Here is a 21,835-nt window from a genome sequence, read left to right on the forward strand (position 1 = left end):
CCCTTCAGCATGGAGGAGGATTGAATCTCGCTGTTCTGTATGAGAATTCTGAACACTGAACTATTGTAGATAAGGAGGCAGTACCTTGATAGGAAAGGCTAGAATAGGACAGGAAAGGAAAGGTTAGATTTTAAGGAAAGTGTTTATATACCCACTTTGCAGTTCTGGATTATAAAGTTCAAATGGAGGACCCATCTCTTTGCAGCCCAGTTTAAGATCCTAAATCTAAGCAGAGATAAGATTTAGGATAAACCTGTCCATTCTGTATTGACTAGTCTAGGTGACTCCCACTGAGAGATTTTCTTAAAGATCTTGTTTTGAGGTATCATAGAATCATAGAATGGTTTGGGTTGGAAGGGACCTTAAAGCTCATCTAGTTCCAACCCCCCTGCCCTGGGCAGGGCCACCTTCCACTAGCCCAGGTTGCCCAAAGCCCCATCCAACCTGGCCTTGAACCCTTCCAGGGAGGGGGCAGCCACAGCTTCTCTGGGCAACCTGTGCCAGGGCCTCCCCACCCTCACAGGGAAGAATTTCTGCCTTAGATCTCATCTAAATCTCCCCTCTGTCAGTTTAAGACCGTTACCCCTTGTCCTATCACTGCATGCCCTTGTAAAAAGACCCTGCTATAGAGCCTGCTATAGCTTAATATGTATATGCTTGTGTGCAAAGCTTGCTCTTAAAATACTTCCTTTGGAAGTGGGGGCAGTTTGTCTCATTTTTTAGCAAATTTTCAAAGATTTAGTGAACTCCCTATAGGGAATTCTAAAACTCTGCTTGCAAAAGCTCCTGCTCAGGTGTTAAAGGGGGACTGATTTGGGGAAGGTCTTAATTTTGTTAGTGTTTGTCTCTTCCCCATTCTGCAGGTATGCTAATGTAAATGACAGTTAATAGTCAGTAGGAAAAAGGAAGGAGAAGGCAGGAGGAACCAATATGAAGAAAAAGGAGGAAAAGCAGAGGTTTTCAGATCTGCTTCTTTTCAAATTACTGTTTTATTATCTGCTTGCTGTTAGAATGAGCAGAGGAGTGATAAAAGGAGGAAAAACAAGATCTGTGAGAAAACAATTTAAATAGAAAAGGGGAGAAAAGCATGCATTGTAGGGGAGGGGGTACAGTATTTCTATCTGAACCAATAATCTGGTTTCTGTAGAGTCCAGTAAAGCATTTATCTTCCCATATGTTTATTGGGGAAAGATGTGTTCACTGTAGCTCAGTGGTCTGTAATTGCAGTGGAGAGAGACTGTACTAAGGTCATATTAAGAACAGAGAGTTCTACTTTTAATTTCTGAAAGGCACACTCAGGTTTGTTTCATAATAATATTACATGTGGCAGACCTCTCTACTTTGCAGCAAAGTGCTTTTCTTAAATCTAACCTAAAGGCTTTTTATATATAAAAGTAAATAGTAACACAATAGCCTAAATATAAATAGCAAAGGAAATCTGCTTTTATTAAATTAAAACTTATAAAAACTTTAACTTAATAAAGCAAACATAAGTCAGCTCATTTTAAAATTATCATTATCATCTTGGGAAAATTGTGATTATAGTTTAATTATAAGAACATAAATACTCTTATTTTCCATAATAGCATTTCTGACACGTTTATTGACTTTTTACTGAGATTTTCATTATTCATTTATATAAATATTTTTTCAGTGCACTCCAAAGTGTGGCCCAGGATTCAAACACCGAATTGTTCTGTGCAAAAGCAGCAATCTTTTAAAAACTTTTCCAGCCGTGCAATGCCAAGAGGAAAGCAAACCTCCAGTCCGCATCCGCTGTAGTTTAGGCCGATGTCCTCCTCCTCGCTGGGTTACTGGAGACTGGGGACAGGTAAGATAGTTCATTTAAGTATTTATTGTTGTTAGTCTCCTACACATTAGTACCTTTAAGGATAAGATGTTGCTGGAAATGGATAAGAGAGAGTTCCCCTGACTGAAGCAAAAGCTTCTCCCCTGTTTGTCTCGGATTGAAATCTTATTTTGAATGATAGTTGTCTGCTGTACTAATAAAGGATTTGCTGGCATTAATCTAGTTTCTACTGGATGAGTTTCCATATGCATTTTAAAAGAAATTAAATCACAACTTTTTAGAAGGGGATTTTGGGATACAGCAATATTGCAAGGTTTAGTATTTTTAAAACCCATTTAACTTAGTTGAGAAACATGATGGAAATGCAAAGCCAATTAAAATTTTACTAAGATATATAGCCACCCAAAAAACTGTCTGAGATCTATATAATCTTACATAAAATATGCTTAATTACCAGAGAAGATCTAAATTGTTACAGCACAGGCTGAATGGTGCTGCCATTATGCGGTGTTTCTAAATAGGATATGCTGAATTTCCTTCTTTCATTGTGCTTTTTCATCTCAGTTATAATCAATGGCCTGTTATTAAACAACAACTTGATATTTCAGTTTCTAAGTTTGCTGAGTGATTTGTCACTAATGAAAATAAAACACCTTAGTTTAACTAACTAGGGGACAATAATTTGTGGTATTACAGTCTAATTGACTTTTTTTATGCTAGTTGTCCAGGTGCACATTTATCTTAAAATGAGATGTCCAAAAAATACTGTTTAGTTATAGAAATTAAAAAATATTTTGAAACATCAAAGTATTTTTGTTTGAAAGATACTTTTCTTTTCCATAAAAAAGTCCTCTAGCAGATTTGAATTCTTGTTCTCCTTGGTTTTTCTTCTTTGTTCTAAAGTAAATGATTTCTCTCTTGAAAACATACACTTAAACTCAGACATGATATATGAAACAGTATAAACTATATTCTCATACCTCAAATACAAGCTGTTCAGGAAGCTAACATTGCATTGTGGTTTATTTTCTTTGAAAGACAAGTGGTTGCATATACTGTCAAAAAAACCCAAAAAAATCTAAGCTATTTTATGCATTAACCAAATCTCTTCAGATGCTTGTCTTTTTTAAAATTTGTTTATGCGTACTGTTCCTGAGTGCTTTCCTGTTATCTTGTTTTACATTTAAAAAGTGGATCCAAGTTGTTTTACTTTTTTATCTCTTATTTTTAGTGTTCTGCACAGTGTGGTCTTGGGCAACATATGCGAACAGTACAGTGCCTCTCATACACCGGACAAGCATCCAGTGAGTGTCCAGAAACACTTAGACCTCCATCAATGCAGCAGTGTGAAAGTAAATGTGACAGTACTCCCATTTCCAACACAGAAGGTAACTTTTCCATCTTAATATAATTTATTCTGGAAAGAGTAAAGTGACACGGTCAGTATTACTGCATTAATTTGTTACTAAAAGTCTACATTACATTATCTCTCAGACAGTGAATGAATTTTTTACAATTGTTTTCTAATTAGTCATTCTAGTGCAAAGGTAAAGTCAATAAAAACCTAAATAAAGGTTCTTCGTTTAAAAAAAACACCCTTAAAAATATATAGCCTAAGTCATGGGCAAAATACTATCATTTTGTGTCTTTAATTTTCCAGTCTCTTTATTGGTTCAATGGAAATGTCCATCATAGCAGGGGGAGCATGATATACTTCTCATCCACTGAACTGTTACCTGCTCCATCAGTCGTTAACATAACGATGTAGTGGCAAAAATAGTTGATCACATGTTCATTGAAAGAGTAGGACCACATATTTAATGCTGCACAGTGCTACAAGCCTGTTCTTATACTTTGACTTACTTTTCAGCTTCTAATTAACTTTTAATTTCTTGAATTTATAATGCCTGTTTGAAATAATTACCGTATTTTTTACATGATACAGTGTAATTTAATCAGACTATAACTCAATCATAACATATTTTTGCTAGAGGATATATTAGATAATAATGTCAAAATAAGCTTATTAATGTTTATAAAAGGCTCCATATCTGGACTCATAAATTGTCCAAGCCAACCTATTAGGAAATTCTGTCATCAAAGTACAATTGGAGTGCTAGGCAATAAAAAAAAAAGTTTCCTTACTGGTTGTAAAAATTTAGAGTAGTTGCTCACCAGATGAGTAAATTCCATGTTGTCTGGAAGGGGAAAAGGAATCAAAAATTACCAAAACACACATGTCCAAAAATAAAGAAAGATTGCACAGCAATAATAGTTCTCTTAAAACTGGTATTTCCTAAATTTTGTGTGCTTGACTACACAATGTCACTAAAGCTGCTCCTTTTAATGTGACTAATCTCTGTGTAGTATGATTGTTAGATATAGGGGTATCATCAGTCAATAACCCCATAGGACAAAATGCTTGTATCTTTGGGTTCCCATAAGAGTATGTCCCAGTTGTATCATGAGACGTTGGCATGTCTCATCAAGCCATTGGTTTGCTTGACTATGTCATTGGCCTGAGGATATGGTATATGAAACACCCACTTAATACCTTCTCCTTATGCCCAGTTTTGCACCACTGTGGCTATGAAATGTGATCCGTTGTCCCTTTAAATACATTTAGGGATGGTCAAAATACTAAACTATCCTCACAGAACTGACTGTTTGATCTCCAGTAGCTATACTAACAGCTGTAATCCTGACACCACCTCTACTCCTCAAAGCATTATGGACATTAATGGGGGAGGTGTTTATATCATTGTGGGAGTCAATTAAAGATGTACTGTGTCCCTTTCTCAATGGTTTCATTCCTAACTCATCAGCTTGTTGTCTGTTTAAAACCTCGGACCCACGAGGGTATGTATGTAAGACTCCTTGTCAGTGGACCATTGGTAGGAATTCACCATATGGAGTGGGTGGCCCAAAACCCAAACTGCAGCTTCTAGTTGTTTTTTTGTTTGTTTGTTTTTTTAACTCTCTCAGTTCCCCTCATGATGTCACAAAAGGGTTAAATTTCCCTTCCTGAGGTGGGTAAGGTTACCTGGGTTTCCCTTTAATCCTGAGTTTTCTCCTCCAGCAATTCCACCAGTTTCTGGTTGTAATTGGTGGATTGCCATGTAACAGGTCTGGGTGCCCCCAATGCCAACTCCTTCCGCCAAAGATTATTCCTTCCTGGATCATAAGGTTGACCTGGGGCAGTTCAAACTCCCTGCAAGGAGGCTGCTAGGGGTGGAGTTTTTGTCTGACTTGCCAGACCTGCTGATTTCCATCCATGCCACTACCTGGGTCAGTCCATCCCAGCTCATGCCTGTAAGCAACCAGATCACGTAACACTTCTGCCCATGTTAATACACGCACGGGCGGAGTCAGAGAGTTTCACTGGTTGTGTTCAATGGTCCCCTGCACCCTTTCTCTGAGGGACTGGCCATGTATCTTTAAAGCATTTGGGAGTCCTCTAATAAGAGGTCTAAGGTGGTGGGGTCCACCGGCACAGCAATCGATATTCAGTACTGCCCCCTCTCATACATTGCCTGAATGCAGACAGCCTTTTGTACTCCTTCCACCAATTCCAATAATCCCTTCACTTTGATAGTAACAGGTTCCCCCCTCTCCTTGGGGTCCACCCCCCCAGCCCAGTAAAGCACTCAAGATGTTATCAACTGGTTACCTGCCGGCCCATCACTTAAAAACATTCTGGGACCCCAGAACCCCCCTGCCTCGTCACCACTCAACAGGATTTAATCTCCCCCCATTAAAGAAACCCTCCACAGATATTTGGTTTCAGTTTCACCTGACTTATGCAAAAACTTGATCTGGAGTTCACTAAGCTCGGGTCCTGTCCCAAGGGTCATGCAGACAGTGGTTTGGGGGTTCCCACCTTGTGGACCCATGTGCCTTTCTGTTTTGATGAGAGGTCACACATTCCTTTCCTTCACTTCCTCTCCTCCAAAGTGCTTTCATCGGGATCTCCCCAGATGTCCCCATCTCACTCCTTGGGATCTACACCCACGATTAATTTTTGCATCTGGACAATACTGGAGGTTTTTTTTGCTTGTGCCAACATGATTTCAATTTTTTGTTCTAATAACCACATTCGCTCTCTTTCTTGTTGCAATTATTTCCTTAATCTGTTTCTAATTGTTTCTTTAAATTATCTTTTCCCACCATTGAAGTAATCTTGCACCTGAATCAAGCAGGCACCTAAGGGACAACGTGTGCCATCTTTACTTCATCCATCCCAAAAACTTCCCCAGCTTTGCTCCATCTTTTCCACAACTGCCACCATATCAAACCATTTCTCCTTTGCCCATTGTACATCTGGAGGAGAAGGGACACAACTGTGCCTCTGTAATAGTTCCTCTATTGATATCCTGCTGATTGCACCAATTAAAATGTTGTGGAGGCTCTCAAAATAAACAAGCAATAATGAAAATAAAATTTATTTTAAATACAATTGATTGGCACTCCAGCAATTATTCATAAATGGCAGATCCCAATGTCTGTGAGAGGAAACAAAACTATTACTGCTCAATCAAATCAATTCAGAATGATCAATCACTCACCTAAAAAGTGAGGGCTCTCAACCTCAAGGAGTTTCCTTGGGCAGCATCCCAACCCAAGGGAAGAGTACTCAACCACACCATGCCACTGCAGGGGGGACAAACTCAAAATGGCTCCCAGGGGACTCCATTTATACCCAGGCCAAATCTGACCTGTGTTCAACAGTGGCTCCCGTTGGCTAAAGGCCCCAACTGCCAGGAAGCACTGAGAACAAGAACAAAGGAATTGACAACCACTATGTCTCAACAGCCAGGAAGGCGCGTCTTCATCAGGGTGGGTGCACCTGCCACAATCCATTCAGGTTCACGCCATAGATTCAAAGTTGTCATAAAAGTTTGTCAAATTGAGATGTCTGTAATGAAATGGAGCATACTAAAATCTTCCCAGAAATGCACTGATGCTTCACTATGAGCACCATAACTTACTGCTTGGAAGTTTTAATTTTAAATAGAGGCTTATCGTCCCATGTTGTCATTTGAAAAGCATCTTCATAATAGAATTTTACTTGATTATTTAATTCCCATTTTTATGTTTCATGCTCTTAAGTAATTTTATGTGATGGTTATCAATCTAGGAAACATTCTGCCCTTTAAAGCTCAAGGCTAACACATTTTATTTCCAAACACAATGTCTTTCTCCAAAGTAAGGAAGTAATAAAGTACTTCTAAGTGCATGATTAGTCTCAATCTCCTCTTAATTTCAAGATGAAAAAGTCATGTTCTTATTTATAGTCATTATGTTAGTAATTCTTTAATATTATCAGGAAAATACACTGATCTGCTATTGATTAATACAATCAGGGATTTTCTGTGTGTGATCTATGGACACTGAGTGGTCATGGACTTCTTTAAAGTAGAACTATGCAGGGAAACTATGAAAAGCAAGCCTGTTGGCAATAGTGTTTTCCAGGGAGCTACACCTTCACTGAAAATTTTTTGGGATCCACAAATTGAAAATGTTGAAAACCACTTACATAGTATTCCAGATGGACTTCAGCTCTTTGGCCTGCACTCTGAGTTGGCCAGGCATGAGCCAGCTCCTTACTGACAGCCATGCAGCCTTGTTAGCACAGTACTTTGCTTGAGCTAATAAGTCATAGGAAGAATTGAGAGGAAAAAGATATAGCACAATCTCTTCCAATAGATACTGTTCCCAACACATTGCCACTTGCATCCCATGTTTGCTTTTGTCCCATATTGAAGGTATTTACTGGAAACCACTGATTATTTCTAAGTGGTTAAGTGGCTCAAATGGCTCCAAAGTAAATGTAATCTCAGAGTTCATTTAACAATTTAAAATACCTACATCCTTTCAGAAGAACCTGGTTGCAATCCATGAAATACTAAGGGTGTCCTATCCCAAAATTAGACCAAAAATTTGTCTTCAAGGTATTTTTTCAATATTTTGGCAAGAATTTCTTAAATATATATCCTAATTTATAAATATTTCAGAGATACTATTAAATGCTGGATTTAAGAAGCACAAAACTGTGTTTGCAGAATAATGTGCATGTATTGCACATTTTTTACTTACACTTCTGGCTTTAAAAAAATCCTCTTAGACACAAGAGGAGATGACCTCTTGTGTTAGTAAAGTGTTACCCTTTAAACAGGGAGGCATTTTTTTTTTGCATACTACAGATGATAGAAAGCTTTTTAGGTTTCAAGAACTAACTAATCCTAAAGAGCACAACTATTTTTGGAAAGAATACTTTCTAAGCAAGAAGTATTTGAGTTCTGGCATTTCCTTGTGGATGTATTTGTGAAAGGAGTATTCTGTATTTGTATGCATGCATCTGTCTCTCTCCAGGTGCAGTGGGATGTGAACTGTGTATCTGTATTTGGGTTTCAGGGAAGGAATCAGGCCTCTCAGAGGGAGAGTTCTGCCCCTTGGGAGTCCATGCGCATAGCAGAGCATATCTGCTCACATGCAGAGCTTTTGTTCACATGCCACCTAGTAGCACTGCCTTGTGCTTTGGGCCCCACTGTGGGGCAACTTCAACAACAGGTCATTGGTTTGCAGCAGGGTCAGACTAGCTGAAGGGATTCCCTTCCCATTTCAAACTGCAGTGAACCTCCTGATTCCCTTAACTCCCCAAACTCTGGTGCTCGCAGCCTATGGGACCCAGTTATAATTTTCTGAACAATTTAATTTTGGTAACTCAAGATAAATACATACATGTTTTTGAGAAAGCTTGAGCCACTCTGCAGTATAATGATCATGTTAGTAAAGTTTAAAAGCACTTTTTTGGGGGAAAGTAAAGGTTGTTTACATAAAATAGTCAAAGGTTGAGGATATAGAAAAAAAAAGTTGCAATATATCTTGCCACATTTTACATCTGCTTTAGCTCTTTTTTTTTAAAAAAAAAAAACTCTTCGTTGGAGATTTAGAATATTGTAGATGAGGTTTTGACAGACTGCCACTGATGAGGGTGACATTACATTTGCTGTTGAAACTGAACTACAGGCAGCATGTACCACACAATTTGAAATGTATTCAGAATTATTTTATTCTCTAAGTGTGTGTGTGTGTATATATATCTTCTGAATCTAGACTGCTAATGGCCATCTGAAACCTTACCTGAAAAACTATTTTATCTATTTTTATGTAATTTCAGTTTTCCTTGTATTTTTTGTGGTATGTCTTTGCTGTCTCTTTAGCTGAAGGCACTGTGACATTCTGTGGTTTATTATTGTAATGTGATACTTAATACCATAATATTGTCTGATCTGGCCACAAAGTTCAGGAAAGGAGAGATTAATGCATGTAGATTATTTAAACTTATTAGCAGTAGTTACTAGGAACAAAAAGGGCTCTGCTAAACCTCTTCCACTCAACCACAGTCCTATGAATAATAGGCTACTTCATCAGTCACCATATCTATTTCAAAACTGATTTTTAAAACAGAAGTTGTGGCCAAGTTCCAGAATATTATCTCACTGCTGTCCAACTGGCATTGGCTGAACAGGGTCCAGTTTTAGTCAAGAGGAAGAATAGTGTAAAGAAATATGAAATGGGATAATCTCAAATCCTACTTTTAGCAAAAATGAAGTTAGTGGTTTTACCCATATTTAACTAAATACAACGTATATGAGGGTTATTTTTGGGATTGAGTGAACTTTTTACATTTCGTCAAGATCAAGTGAACCTTTTTTTCCCTCACTTCATTTATAATTCACCATCTGTCTCTCCTATATTCCCAGTCCCCACAAACACAAGGACCTGAAATATTTCTGGAAGATATTTGACCTCTTTTGGGAAGAGTTTTTGAAGTAAAATAGTGACCATGTGCAGTTGCTGATAGAGAAATATTTCTGTTTCAACCAGCTACCCCCAATGTCTTTTCTGCTGACATCCAACCCTGTTTCCAAATTGAGAACTAAAAAAGTAGAAAAGTAGTACATAAAACATTGGCTAGGTGGAGTAAAAAATTGCAATGAAAGCACTATATCTGTGTTAATGAAATGAAAGTTTAAATCATTTCGTAACCTCTACTCTCTAGCTAGAAGCATGCACATTGCCATTATCAGAAATACTGTTCAGTATAGACCCTGAAGTTCAACTTCAGTAATGCTTTCCTAGGTTCAAATACTAAAAATTCTCATCTGCACTTGCTACTACAGTATGCTTGCAGCATGACCGAACTGTCCATAATTACCTGTTCTGGAGCAAAAATATTGTACTAGGAGGTCATATGTAGAAGGCAGACAAATAGGAATAGCTGAAGGATTGTACATGACTGTGTTTGTTTCACTATTATTTTTTTCTTTTCCTACCTGCTTGGTGTGTCTCTTTTGTCTCTTTCATATTTGGCTTACAGACATCTTGGAGTCAAGGACTGTTGTTATGTCAGGCCTTGGAGCAACAGCATTCTGGCCTCCAGTTTTCACTTCTAGATATCAAATCAATACAAAATATGATAATAGTCAAAGTACTGCTAGTTTCTTTCCTTTTTATTCACATTTTCTTTATAGCTGTTGTAATTTGAGAAAGGTTGTAGGAAGAAGGCAGTATCAAATGCAACCTTAAAACAGTAAAAATTTACAGCATTCTTTTGAGACAAATTATTTTCTGAGAAATTAATCTAATTTCATTCTTCCCACCACTTCATTTTTGCAATTCAAACTTGTGGGTTTTGCTTTTTCTCTGTATACATCTCTTCCATCTTCCTATACATGAAGCAAGGCTCCTTGCCAAAGTCCTATTTTAATATCAGTCTGGAAGAAACTGAGCAAATGCTTTTAACTAAGAATCCCCTATGAGGCATCTATTACAATATTCACTCCAGTGCAAAGCAAATCTACAGTAGCAACATCTGAGCTGTAGAACCTCAGCATACCATTGAGCTCACAGATATGGCCATATCTCCAGCTATAATCAGAATAAGAACTGGACATGGGCCAAACTATTCCATTCCCTATTCCCACCTTCTTTCTACAGAAAGGAAACTGAGCCAGAGGAGAACCACAACATGCTCCAGCAGTGCTCCTATAACATACACCTACAAGTCACAAAATCCCAGAATCATCTCGGTTGGAAAAGACCTTGAAGCTCCTCCAGTCCAACCATTAACCTCACACTGACCATTCTCAACTCCACCAGAGTCAACCCGACTCTTCAACCCCTCCAGGGATGGGGACTCCCCACCTGCCCTGGGCAGCCCATTCCAACGCCCAACAACCCCTTCTGCAAAGAAATACTTCCTAAGAGCCAGTCTGACCCTGCCCTGGCGCAGCTTGAGGCCATTCCCTCTTGGCCTGGCGCTTGTTCCTTGGCTCAAGAGACTCATCCCCCCTCTCTGCACCCTCCCTTCAGGGAGTTGTAGAGGGCGATGAGGTCTCCCCTCAGCCTCCTTTTCTCCAGACTAAACCCCAGTTCCCTCAGCCACTCCTTACAGGGCTTGTTCTCTAGACCCTTCACCAGCTTTGTTGCCCTTCTTTGGACATGCTCCAGCACCTCAATGTCTTTCTTGTAGTGAGGGGCCCAAAGCTGAACCCAGTCATTGAGGGGTGGCCTCACCAGGGCCGAGTACAGGGGCACAATCCCTTCCCTGTCCCTGCTGGCCACACTAATGCTGATACAAGCCAGGATGCCATTGGCCTTCTTGGCCACCCGGGCACACTGCTGGCTCATTATCAATCAACCCCCCCCAGGTCCCTCTCTGACTGGCAGCTCTCCAGCCACTCCTCCCCAGGCCTGGAGCGCTGCTGGGGGTTGTTGTGGCCCAAGGGCAGCACCTGGTATTTGGCCTTATTGAAACTCCTCCAGTTGGCCTCAGCCCATCGCTCCAGCCTGGCCAGATCCCTCTGCAGAACCTCCCTACCCTCGAGCAGATCAACACTCCCACCCAACTGGGTGTCGTCTGCAAACTGACTGAGGGTGCACTCGATCCCCTCATCTAGCTCATCAATAAAGATGTTAAACAGGAGTGGCCCCAACACCGAGCCCTGGGGGACACCACTCGTGACCGGCTGCCAACTGGATTTAACTCCATTCCCCACCACTCCTTGGGCCTGGCCATTCAGCCAGTTTTTTACCCAGCGAAGTGTGTGCCCATCCAAGCCTCGAGCAGCCAGTTTCACCAGGAGAATGCTGTGGGAAACGGTGTCAAAGGCCTTACTGAAGTCAAGGTAGACAACATCCACAGCCTTTCCCTCACCCAATAAGCAGGTCGCCCTGTCGTAGAAGGAGATCAGGTTTGTCAAGCAGGACCTGCCTTTCATAAACTCATGCTGACTGGGCCTGAGCATCTGGTTGTCCCGCACGTGCTGTGTGATGGTACTCTGGATGAGCTGCTCCATCAGCTTCCCGGGCACCGACGTCAAGCTGACAGGCCTGTAATTTCCCGGATCATCCTTCTGACTCTTCTTATAGATGGGCGTCACATTGGCCAGTTTCCAATCTGTCGGGACCTCCCCGGTCAGCCAGGACTGCTGGGAAATGATGGAAAGTGGCTTGGCGAGCACCCAGCCAGCTCCTTCAGCACCCTCGGGTGTATCCCATCCGGTCCCATAGACTTGTGTGTGTCTATGTGATGCAGTAGGTCACTGACTGTCTCCTGGATTGTGGGGGGGTCGTTCTCCCAGTCTCTGTCTTCTGGCTGAGGAGGCTGGATTCCCTCAGTACAACTGGTCTTGTTATTAAAGACTGAGGCAAAGAAGGCATTAAGCACCTCAGCCTTTTCCTCAGCACTTGTTGCCACATTTCCTCCTGCGTCTAGCAGGGGATAGAGGCTCTCCCTGGTCTTTCTTTTGCTGTTGACATATTTATAGAAACATTTCTTGTTGTCCTTGACTGCTGAAGCCAGATTAATTTCTAGCTGGGCTTTAGCCCTCCTGATTTCCGCCCTGCATAGCCTCACAGCCTCTTTGTAATCACTGTGAGTGGCTAGCCCCTTCTTCCAAAGGCTGTAAACTCTCCTTTTCTCCCTGAGCTGCAGCCAAAGCTCCCTGTTCAGCCAGGGGGGTCTTCTCTGGTGCCGGCTTCTCTTACAGCACCTGGGGACCACCTGCTCCTGAGCCATTAAGACTTCCTTCCTAAAGAGTGCCCAGCCTTCCTGGACCCCGATACCCTTCAGGACCGTCTCCCAAGGGATCCTTTCAAGCAGTCACTTTAGATACAACCTGTGTGGGGTGGAAAAGAAGTAATCCTTCCTCTGCATGTTCTTGTTCTCCCTTCCTGGCAGAGTTACCTGCCAGTATGACAAGGGCAGTAGGCCCAGCATATAGGGAAAACACAAGTATGAAAAAAAGCTCTTACATGTGTATTAGAGGCATAAAAATGGCTTTTCCTCCTGCATAAAAGACAGTATGGATGTATGGACCCAAGGCTAAAGTATAATCCGCCATTCAGTCCAGTCACTGAACTCACACTGTTGGTGCCTTTATTTATAACACTTGTTTTCTCCACCCCCATTATCTGCAATGCATATTCTATTTCAAGGATTCTTACAAATGCACAGGCATGGTGCCAAATAGTGCAAATCGTGTTTAGATTTTTGAATAACCTCTCACAGTTGAATAAAATAACTCCTGAGAAAGAAGATATAAAAGTATTGTAAGAAAAATGACTCATTTCCTAGTTTCTAAAGTGATCATTTATCCCAATAAATGATAATTCTTTCAAGACAAAGTGGGCACACTTCTAAATGTCTGGGAGAGAAGCCATGCAAACATTTTTATGGCTTTTTGAAATATATTGTATACACTAGGCTGGACTAAAAGGGTAGTTACAAAGAGATCAAGGTGGATGGATAGAGAAACAGCATGTTAAATGTCAAATTTTCTTTGTACTTCAATTTTTTTTTTCTGATTTTTTCTCTTTAATGCCCTTAATTATTAGAGTGCAAAGATGTGAACAAAGTGGCATATTGCCCACTGGTGTTGAAGTTCAAGTTCTGCAGTCGAGCATACTTCAGACAGATGTGCTGCAAGACCTGCCAAGGACACTGACCCACAGAAAGCACAAGAATGTGCCTTGTTATTATTGTGGAAAAGTGTCCATCGAAGAGAGCCACAGAGCGGAATGAGATTGACGTCCTTACAAATGCATTACCCTGTGGAAAACATAACCACTGGTCAGCCCCAGCTGACAGGATTTCAGTATTATTTTAACTTCTGTGAAGTGGGATTTATTCATCCAAAGTGCTGGGCACAGTATAAGGAGGGCATGCCAAATTGGAAAGATCCACACAGCACATACAGAATAGCTTACTGTGGAACATTTGTGTCCTTTTGATTAAATCCAATAGTCTGTTTACCTCCTTGGATCATCAAAATAATTTTTATTATGGACTTAGCAATGACACTGAATCCATTTGTATTTAAAACTTTTTAAAATGTAGCTGTTATGACTTTGTCTGCTATGGAAGTAAAGAAGACTCAAAAAAATGTTAAGTCATAGCTTAAAAATGTTAACTAGTTTATCTCACAATGCAGCATCACAATTTAAATTTTAAAATGAGCTTGGAAAGGTTATTTAAGGAGCAGAAATTAAAACTATGTATTTTTCCTTCATTCCACCTAATTCTCTTTGGAATAATCCATATTTCCTGAATACTGTTGTGAACCATATATAAAGCTATACTAAATAGAACAACCATGAGGGACTTAGTTTTAAGAGGTGCAACAGTTATTGCAGTGGTGCATGAAATAATAGTGTGCTATGAAATGAAATTAAATGAAATCTGTGTTGCAGGTTTATAGCCATCTTACCATTGTAAAAGTGAAGCTGAGATTTCTACTGAAAGGGAACACATTTCAATATCATGGAGGAGGCAGACTCCAATAGTGGTGAAGACTGTATTGCCAGCTCCTTCACTACTACCATACAGGTTGCTTAGAACTTTCACTTTGACTTCAGCTCACTTTTGTTTACAATGCCAGCCACAAAGAAGATACAACCTTGTGGCCATCTAGATCTGGTTTACATGTTACTTTTGATTCTCCAACACCAAGGAGTTCCAGTGCAAAAGATAAGCCTACTGTGTAATAGCAACAGTCCTTTGCAAAGCTGAAAGTTAAAATGGATTCCATATGTTCCCTTTGATACCATAGCAGGGCATTTGTTTATGAGAAAGAATATGTGAATGTGCAGTTCAGGAGATCATATCTGAGTGGGCAAGGATTACAACCAAAGAATAAAAGACTCGTGGAGATACCTAGGTTCAAGCAAACACGGAAAAGTGTGCTTGAGCCAAGAGGTCTGTTGGGCTATCAGGAGGAAGGCACACTAGAAAAGGGGTGGCTAGAATGAAGTCTGGCCACCTTCACCTAAATGGTCAGGTACATATTTAAAGCTGGACCCTGTTTAAAGCTAGGGCAGCTTTCAGTGTGAGACTGGAACAAACTCATGCCTCTAGATGAGTAGCTAGATGCCTTAACTATTCTGCTGCCATACTCCACTTATTTCATATTACTGTATGTGGTGGTTTAGTCCCTGCCAGGGTCCGAGACCATATGGCTGCTGCCCCTCCCCCACAAAGGGAGTGAGATACAAAGCCCTGGGCTGAGATAAGGACAGGTTTAATACAACAGAGCAACAGCAACACAACAAACAACAACAATAACAATGAACAGAGCAAAGTATGTACCAATATAGCAGTGAGAGGAATGGCTGCACAAACACACGCGCTCACCGATTCTCCCACGCTTGGGTGCCCGGAGGTGATGTCCACATGGTATCTGAATAACCCGGCTAGAGCTTCCCCTCACTGCTGGGGAAACTTAACCCTATCCTGGCTAAACCAGGACACTGTATTTTTAATAGTCACCAAATACTTTGCATTTTTAAATGTGAAACCAAACTACTTAGGCAAGTCACATTCAAGACTCTACCATAAAAAAGTTTAATGTCATGCTCTTCTTCCCCTTCCCTTTTCAGTAACAGACTCAACAAGGAGATAAGGAAAGTGGGTACTTGTTTATATTAATATATTGTACTTGAACACTTGCAGTTTGCAGCAGGTACTTGATGAATGTGCTTTTGTGTCCAACTATGCCTATGTAGTGCAATTAAAATTATGTGAACAATAACGTGTTACAAATCCTAACTCAAATAGCACTTTTTTAAAAAGTACTCTTATTAGTGAAAAATAATTTCAAAATATCATGAGATTGAAGTGTATCAGTGTATTTTGCCAATAACAAGCCAAATGTGTTGCACACTATTTACTAATGTGAATTAACAGGGAACAATAGATATTGTTAACAGGACTCATGCTACGAAATCCCCCCAACATATTGACAAGCTATCTGTGAAGTTTGTGTAGCCCACGTATTCATGACCATCAAATTCTTGTCATCTGCTACCTCTTGCCAGTATTTCCGCTTCCATATGCCAGTGACCAATGGAATTTTCAGTTGGCTTGCATGTATTCACAAATGCTTATCTGCTACTCTCATCACTATGTAAACAACTCCTGTTAAAACTGACACCAGTAAATAAAAAAAAAACCAAAACAGTCTTTAGGAGTTGCACATATGGATTAAGGGCAGTATGCAGTCCTCTGTTAAGTGAATCAACTTTCTATAGCCTTTTAACAAAACACCTTAGTGCTAGCATATCCTGGTTAAGTAAAAAAAAAAAAAAAAAGTCAAAGGGAAAGGGGTTGCTGTGGCATTCTCTAAGCATGAGGCCTCTTTGTATCAGGGTCTGGTTTTCTCCAGCGCATGATTTTGTTTATCAGCAATTGTGTCTTTTCAGCTAACAAGAAAAGGGTTTTCTATGTATTCAAAAGAAAATTTTTTTTTAACCTCACTTAGGACATTAAAATTGTAAGGAGTGTTTCCAAAGACACATTTTGCACTCTTACTGGTGCTAGAACACTAGCAAGTCCAATGTTTACTCTGCTGCATAACAGCACGGAGGTTGGAATTTAAAGAACTCCCTGGAGCAACATTGAATTGTACTGTTAAAGGGAACAAAACACAGAATGTACATGGATTTACAAAGTAAGCAACGCTTCAGACTAAGACCAAAAAATGAAACCTAATTCAAAGAAAAATCATTGGTTTCCACAGCACAGTTCATTGCTGCTTCTACACTGTGGCCATCTATATAATCTAAGCTAAATAGTGTTATATTCCTAAACAGTGACAATAGGACTATTTTTGTAGGCTATAAATATGACAAGCCTAGAATCAAATAGTAGAATACTAAATGCAAAAATCAATCTGCTGCCAGTACTTCCACTGAGCAATATTATCAGCTGAAGAAGATCAAAACACAAATTAAAACCTACAGATTAACCCCTCAAGGTGTATACACCCAAAAATAGTCCATTTTGTTAGGAACTTTGTAGTGGAGTGAATGTCACATAGCTATCCTTAATAATACAGACTGAAATTGCCTTTGTATTATTGTGATTAGTTGCTTATTATTTTATACTTGGTATTAATGTGGTACATTGTTACTTTATTATTAATAATTTTGCTTTTGTAAATTATATTCTAATTTATTGTCATGTTTCTTAACACTTGTTCTACATGCATTCTCCTGCTTGTAATGAAAACAAAAATATTGTAACACTTGATGCAGTGAAATTCCACACCAGGCACAGATTTGTTTTTAACATAGATAATTTACTAAAATAAAACTGCAACTTTTAAGAATGATACCCATAGTATGGTTGTCTATTGCCTGACTTACAGTTGCTAGAATTCTGTATGCTTAACATTTGCTTAATCAGATGCATCAAAATATATATAAGATGTTTTCTTTCAAGTAACATCTATATGTTATTCCAGAATTCTGTCCTTGGCAGCAGCAATGTTTGTCATATATAAGCAAAACAAAAAGGAAAAGTCAAGAATGTGATCATGTACATTATTAGATAATATTTTAGCTTAAGCAAAGAATTTAGATCAAGAATGAAATTAATGGCAGCAAAATATCCTGTACTTCTTGGAATTATTTAATTAACAGCCAGTCAATAATAACAATAACAATAAAATGTCCTTCTTGCATTGAGCTTTTAAGGTTTTATCTGAAGCTATAATGTTTTTAAATATAAAAAACAAAGTAATTTCAGAAGACTTGGTGCTTAGGTCACTGTTGCTGACAGATGCTTCTTTTTTTAATCTGATACAGCAAAAATATCCTGTACTGAAACATAGATCAAGTCCTATGAAATATTTCTTGTTTCTCTAGAATAACAGTTAAAATCCAGATTAATGAAAATAATCAATCTATTACTATGAGTAAGATGTTAAAGAAAGTGCAGAGAACCTTAAATGTTTTGATATTTTATAATTCTGGTTAAAGTAGTCTTAGTAAAGTGCAGTCTATTAATGGTTTTCTCTGTCATTCCAAAACTCTGTTAACTTTCCTCCCATACATTCACACTACAAGTTATTACCTGATAGGTTTCCCAGTATTGTTCAATTTTGAGTATTATTCTTTCCTCCTGGACCAACTGTGTTTTGGATTGTAATGACAAACTGCGTACACTGAAACAGATGCTGTTGTGCTTCCCTCTCTTTTCCTACTCCTGCTACCTTATACCTAACATCACCCATGCTGACTGTAGAATTCCTGGCACACAAAACTCCCTTCAGTCTTCTTAAAATGCACTCTGCTTGCACCTGAATTCCTTCTGGAGCCAACCCTGCTATTATAATTCTCTGTTATGCTGTTTCAGTTTATTTCTTGGGGAAATGGACAGCATTTTTACCTGAGGTTCTGGTTATCCTTTCTCTGATTTCCCTTGTTATACCCCACAACTGTTCCTTCATTAGTAAACTCCCTGTTCTCTCTGAAGCTATCTGATCTACAAGAAGGCCTTTTAAGTATCCTCTGTTGAATGCTGAACAGGACTTGGTTATTTTGCTGACTTTTTTATTATTATGATTTTTATTACTAGGAACTAAGATCCAGTACTCTTCTGTGGACATTTACAGCAATAGACTTTGGATGAGTCCTGTGAACCTCATCTGGAGTCAGTCATCAAAGAGTTTTAAGACAAGGCCATTACTAAGCTGAGCCTGTCATTCACCACAAACAACAATTATGTGGCATGAATGGATCATTGTTTCTGTGTGGTCCCTCCAATGGTTGTCCTAGACAGAATGGTGTAAGAACATTTGCATACAGTGATCAGGATGGAATCTCAAACAGATTTATAAGGGCTCAGTCAGCCACATAACAAGGTTCACTACAGCACTACCAACTTGGTAGCTTCCCAAGTATATTTGGCCCAGCTAAAGGGGGAGTTCATGACCAGTTTAGGAAACTGAGCCACTCAGAATGTGGTACAGTGTGCATTTAAGGATACTGGGCCCCTTAAAATGGTTGTCCTTGTTTCAGCCAGGATTGAGTTAACTTTCCTTGGGCTGAGAGGGAGCCCAGCTGAAGGGCTGGGTCCTGATCAATCCTTGGAGCATTCCATGCCATGTGACGTCAAAGCTCAGCATATAGGCAGGCGCGTGCTCTCTCACAGCCGTCGTTTGTTTTGGTTTCGGTTTCTGGATCGGCTGGGTGGAGTTTCTCTGGTGTGGTCGGATCGCTGCTGGGGACGGGCTCTGTACCGGTCGCCATTCCGTGAGCCACTACTGCATTTTATGCCTTTTGGACTACTATCATTACTGTTGGTTTTGCTAGTAAATTTTTTTTGTTATTTAACCTACAAATTTCTTCTTTTTTTTTTGTCCATCCCCTATTTCATTGGGGGGGGGGAGTAAAAAACTGGCCACATGGCGATTTGCTACCAGCTGAGTTCAAACCACAACAAGAATGTATCCAACTGCCCTTGTTTAGCCTTGTTCAAGGCTGAGAACCCACGTATTTGGCCTTGTTAGAAACTCCCTTGGCCTCCCCCCCGAGCCCTGGTCAGGCTTTGGGTGGAATCCAACAGGAGAATGAAACCAGAAATTTTCCGCTCAAATCAAAGGTGCCAGCTATTCTGGCTCACTGATTTTAGGTATATAAGGCCGGACCCGCTCACAGCGACTTTGGAAGCCTCACCTACGGGTGGACGCACTGTGTGGGACTTCCCACTTGCCGGGACAGGCTCTCCAAATCCTCACTGTAACCGGGGCTGCCCAGCGCCTGCGGGTCTGGATGATGGGAACGGGTGCAAGTGGTGATGGGTCTGTCTTAATCACTATTCTCTCTCTCAGGTAGTAATGATGTGATGCATTACCTTGCTTGTTCTTATTTTCTGTAATTAACTGTATGTAGTAATAACTAAGTGTGCTATTCTGCATTTTTCTTAGTGCTTATTTTCTGTATTACTTGCTTATATCCTTTAATTATTAACAGTAAAATCAGCCTACTCTTCACTCTGGTGTCTGAGTTTAATTGGCATCCTCAGTCAGCAAAACAACTACTTACAGAATAAAATAGCTGATTAAACACCACTGAACACTGACAATGAATTTTACTGTTTGAACATGCCATTTTCTTCTTGTAAAGTGATCCACTGCATAAGTTTCAGATCATTCAAGCTTTGAAGACATAGTTTGATTGACATTTATACACTTTACATTGCTGATCTACTGACATTAAAAAAAATCAAAGCTTTTGATTTAAATACAATGAACCACCTTAAATAATTCTACAGACAGAGGTTCTTACGCTGCATACATCAAGCTCATAGTGATTTATATTTGGTATTTTATTCCCCAGCTGACATCACCCAGTCATTCACCTACAACAAAGTCACTGAATTTCAGGTGAAACCTGAAGATCATACCACAGGTCTTGTTTCTGATAACCTGAGAGGAGATTTTGGTTATACAAGAATTGTATGCCTGAGCCTTGTGATGGGAGAGGGGTCGCAGGGCTCTTGGGGGAAAAAAAAAAATGGGCACACCATAAGAATAATTTGCACAGCCTGCAGCTTATTTCATACTGATATTCCAGAAAAGAAAGCACCAGGGAATAAGTGCTTGACTGAATTTATGTGGCAGACTACATTCGATCTGTACGTGATAGGTTGGCCACTTCTGTTGTAAAACACCTCTGTATGGCTGTTTAGTTTTGTTCGGTCAAGTTTTTCAACTTTTAAAAGAATAAAAACTAAACAAGAATAGAAAATAGAAATAGGAAATACCAGAAGTGTTCACTGGAATCAAATTTCCTTCTGGGAGCAATCTTAACTTTAGGATTTTCCTAGCTTTTGAATTATTTCAAAAACATATTTTAGCACTGCCAAAGACAGGCTTAGGAGGGTCTTTTGCATTTATTTTCTTTATTTTCTGTTTAATCTTCTGTTTAAGATGGGAGAGAGGAAAATTTCAAAAATATTTGGTCCTGCAAATCATCCAAGTTCTATAGCTTTCTATGCTATTGCTAACAAACTGCATACTTGCAACATGTGAGACAGTAAATTTCTGCCTAGGCCATCAGATGAAAAAATCTAAATCTTTTTACATGAAATTATGACCAAAGCCACATTCCTTGTGCCTTGTCTAATTTCTTCTTCTGCCAACATTCCTGGGAATAGACCTGGTGATAGAAATAATTTCAAAATAGCTTAGTAGACATTTTTGCAATGAGTGATTAGATACCATATTGTGGATCACATAATTTATAAATTGACCCTTGTAGAATTATAAGGTATGGTGGGTTCAACCTTGACTGGCCACCAGGTAGCTACCAAGCCACTCTATCACTCCCCCTCCTCAGCTGGACAGGGGATAGAAAAATATAACAAAAGGTTTGTGGGTCGAGCTAAGGACAGGGAGAGATCACTCAGCAATTACCGTCAAAGGCAAAACAGACTCGACTTGGGGAAATTAGTTTAATTTATTGCCAATCAAATCAGAGTAGGATAATGAGAAAATAAAAACTAAATCTTAAAACACCTTCCCCCCACCCCTCCCTTCTTCCTAGGCTCAGCTTTGCTCCCAATTTCTCTACTTTCTCCCCCCCAGCAGCACAGGGGGGCAGGGGATGGGGGTTGTGCTCAGTTCATCACCCGTTGTCTCTGCCGCTCCTTCCTCCTCACCCTCTTCCCCTGCT

At 39.7% G+C, this 21,835-nt stretch overlaps 1 protein-coding gene across 9 annotated transcripts in view; it reads left to right on the forward strand.

Annotated features, from left to right (window-relative positions):
• Positions 1–19,712, forward strand: part of LOC141917562 (A disintegrin and metalloproteinase with thrombospondin motifs 6-like) — a 135,414-nt gene extending 115,702 nt beyond the window's left edge. For 6 of the 9 annotated variants that reach the window (XM_074810851.1, XM_074810852.1, XM_074810848.1 and 3 more), the window contains 3 exons: positions 1,655–1,831; positions 3,042–3,198; positions 18,735–19,712. In XM_074810851.1, coding sequence (XP_074666952.1) covers positions 1,655–1,831; positions 3,042–3,198; positions 18,735–18,853 — 453 coding nt within the window. In that variant the 3' untranslated portion in view covers positions 18,854–19,712. Of the gene's footprint in view, positions 1–1,654; positions 1,832–3,041; positions 3,199–13,714; positions 17,490–18,734 lie in introns of those variants that run through there. The other 3 variants (XM_074810853.1, XM_074810854.1, XM_074810850.1) reach the window with 1 other exon arrangement.
• The last annotated feature ends 2,123 nt before the right edge of the window (positions 19,713–21,835 follow it).

This window comes from Strix aluco, chromosome W (genome assembly GCF_031877795.1).
Source record: "Strix aluco isolate bStrAlu1 chromosome W, bStrAlu1.hap1, whole genome shotgun sequence".
NCBI classification, from domain to species: Eukaryota; Metazoa; Chordata; class Aves; order Strigiformes; family Strigidae; genus Strix; species Strix aluco.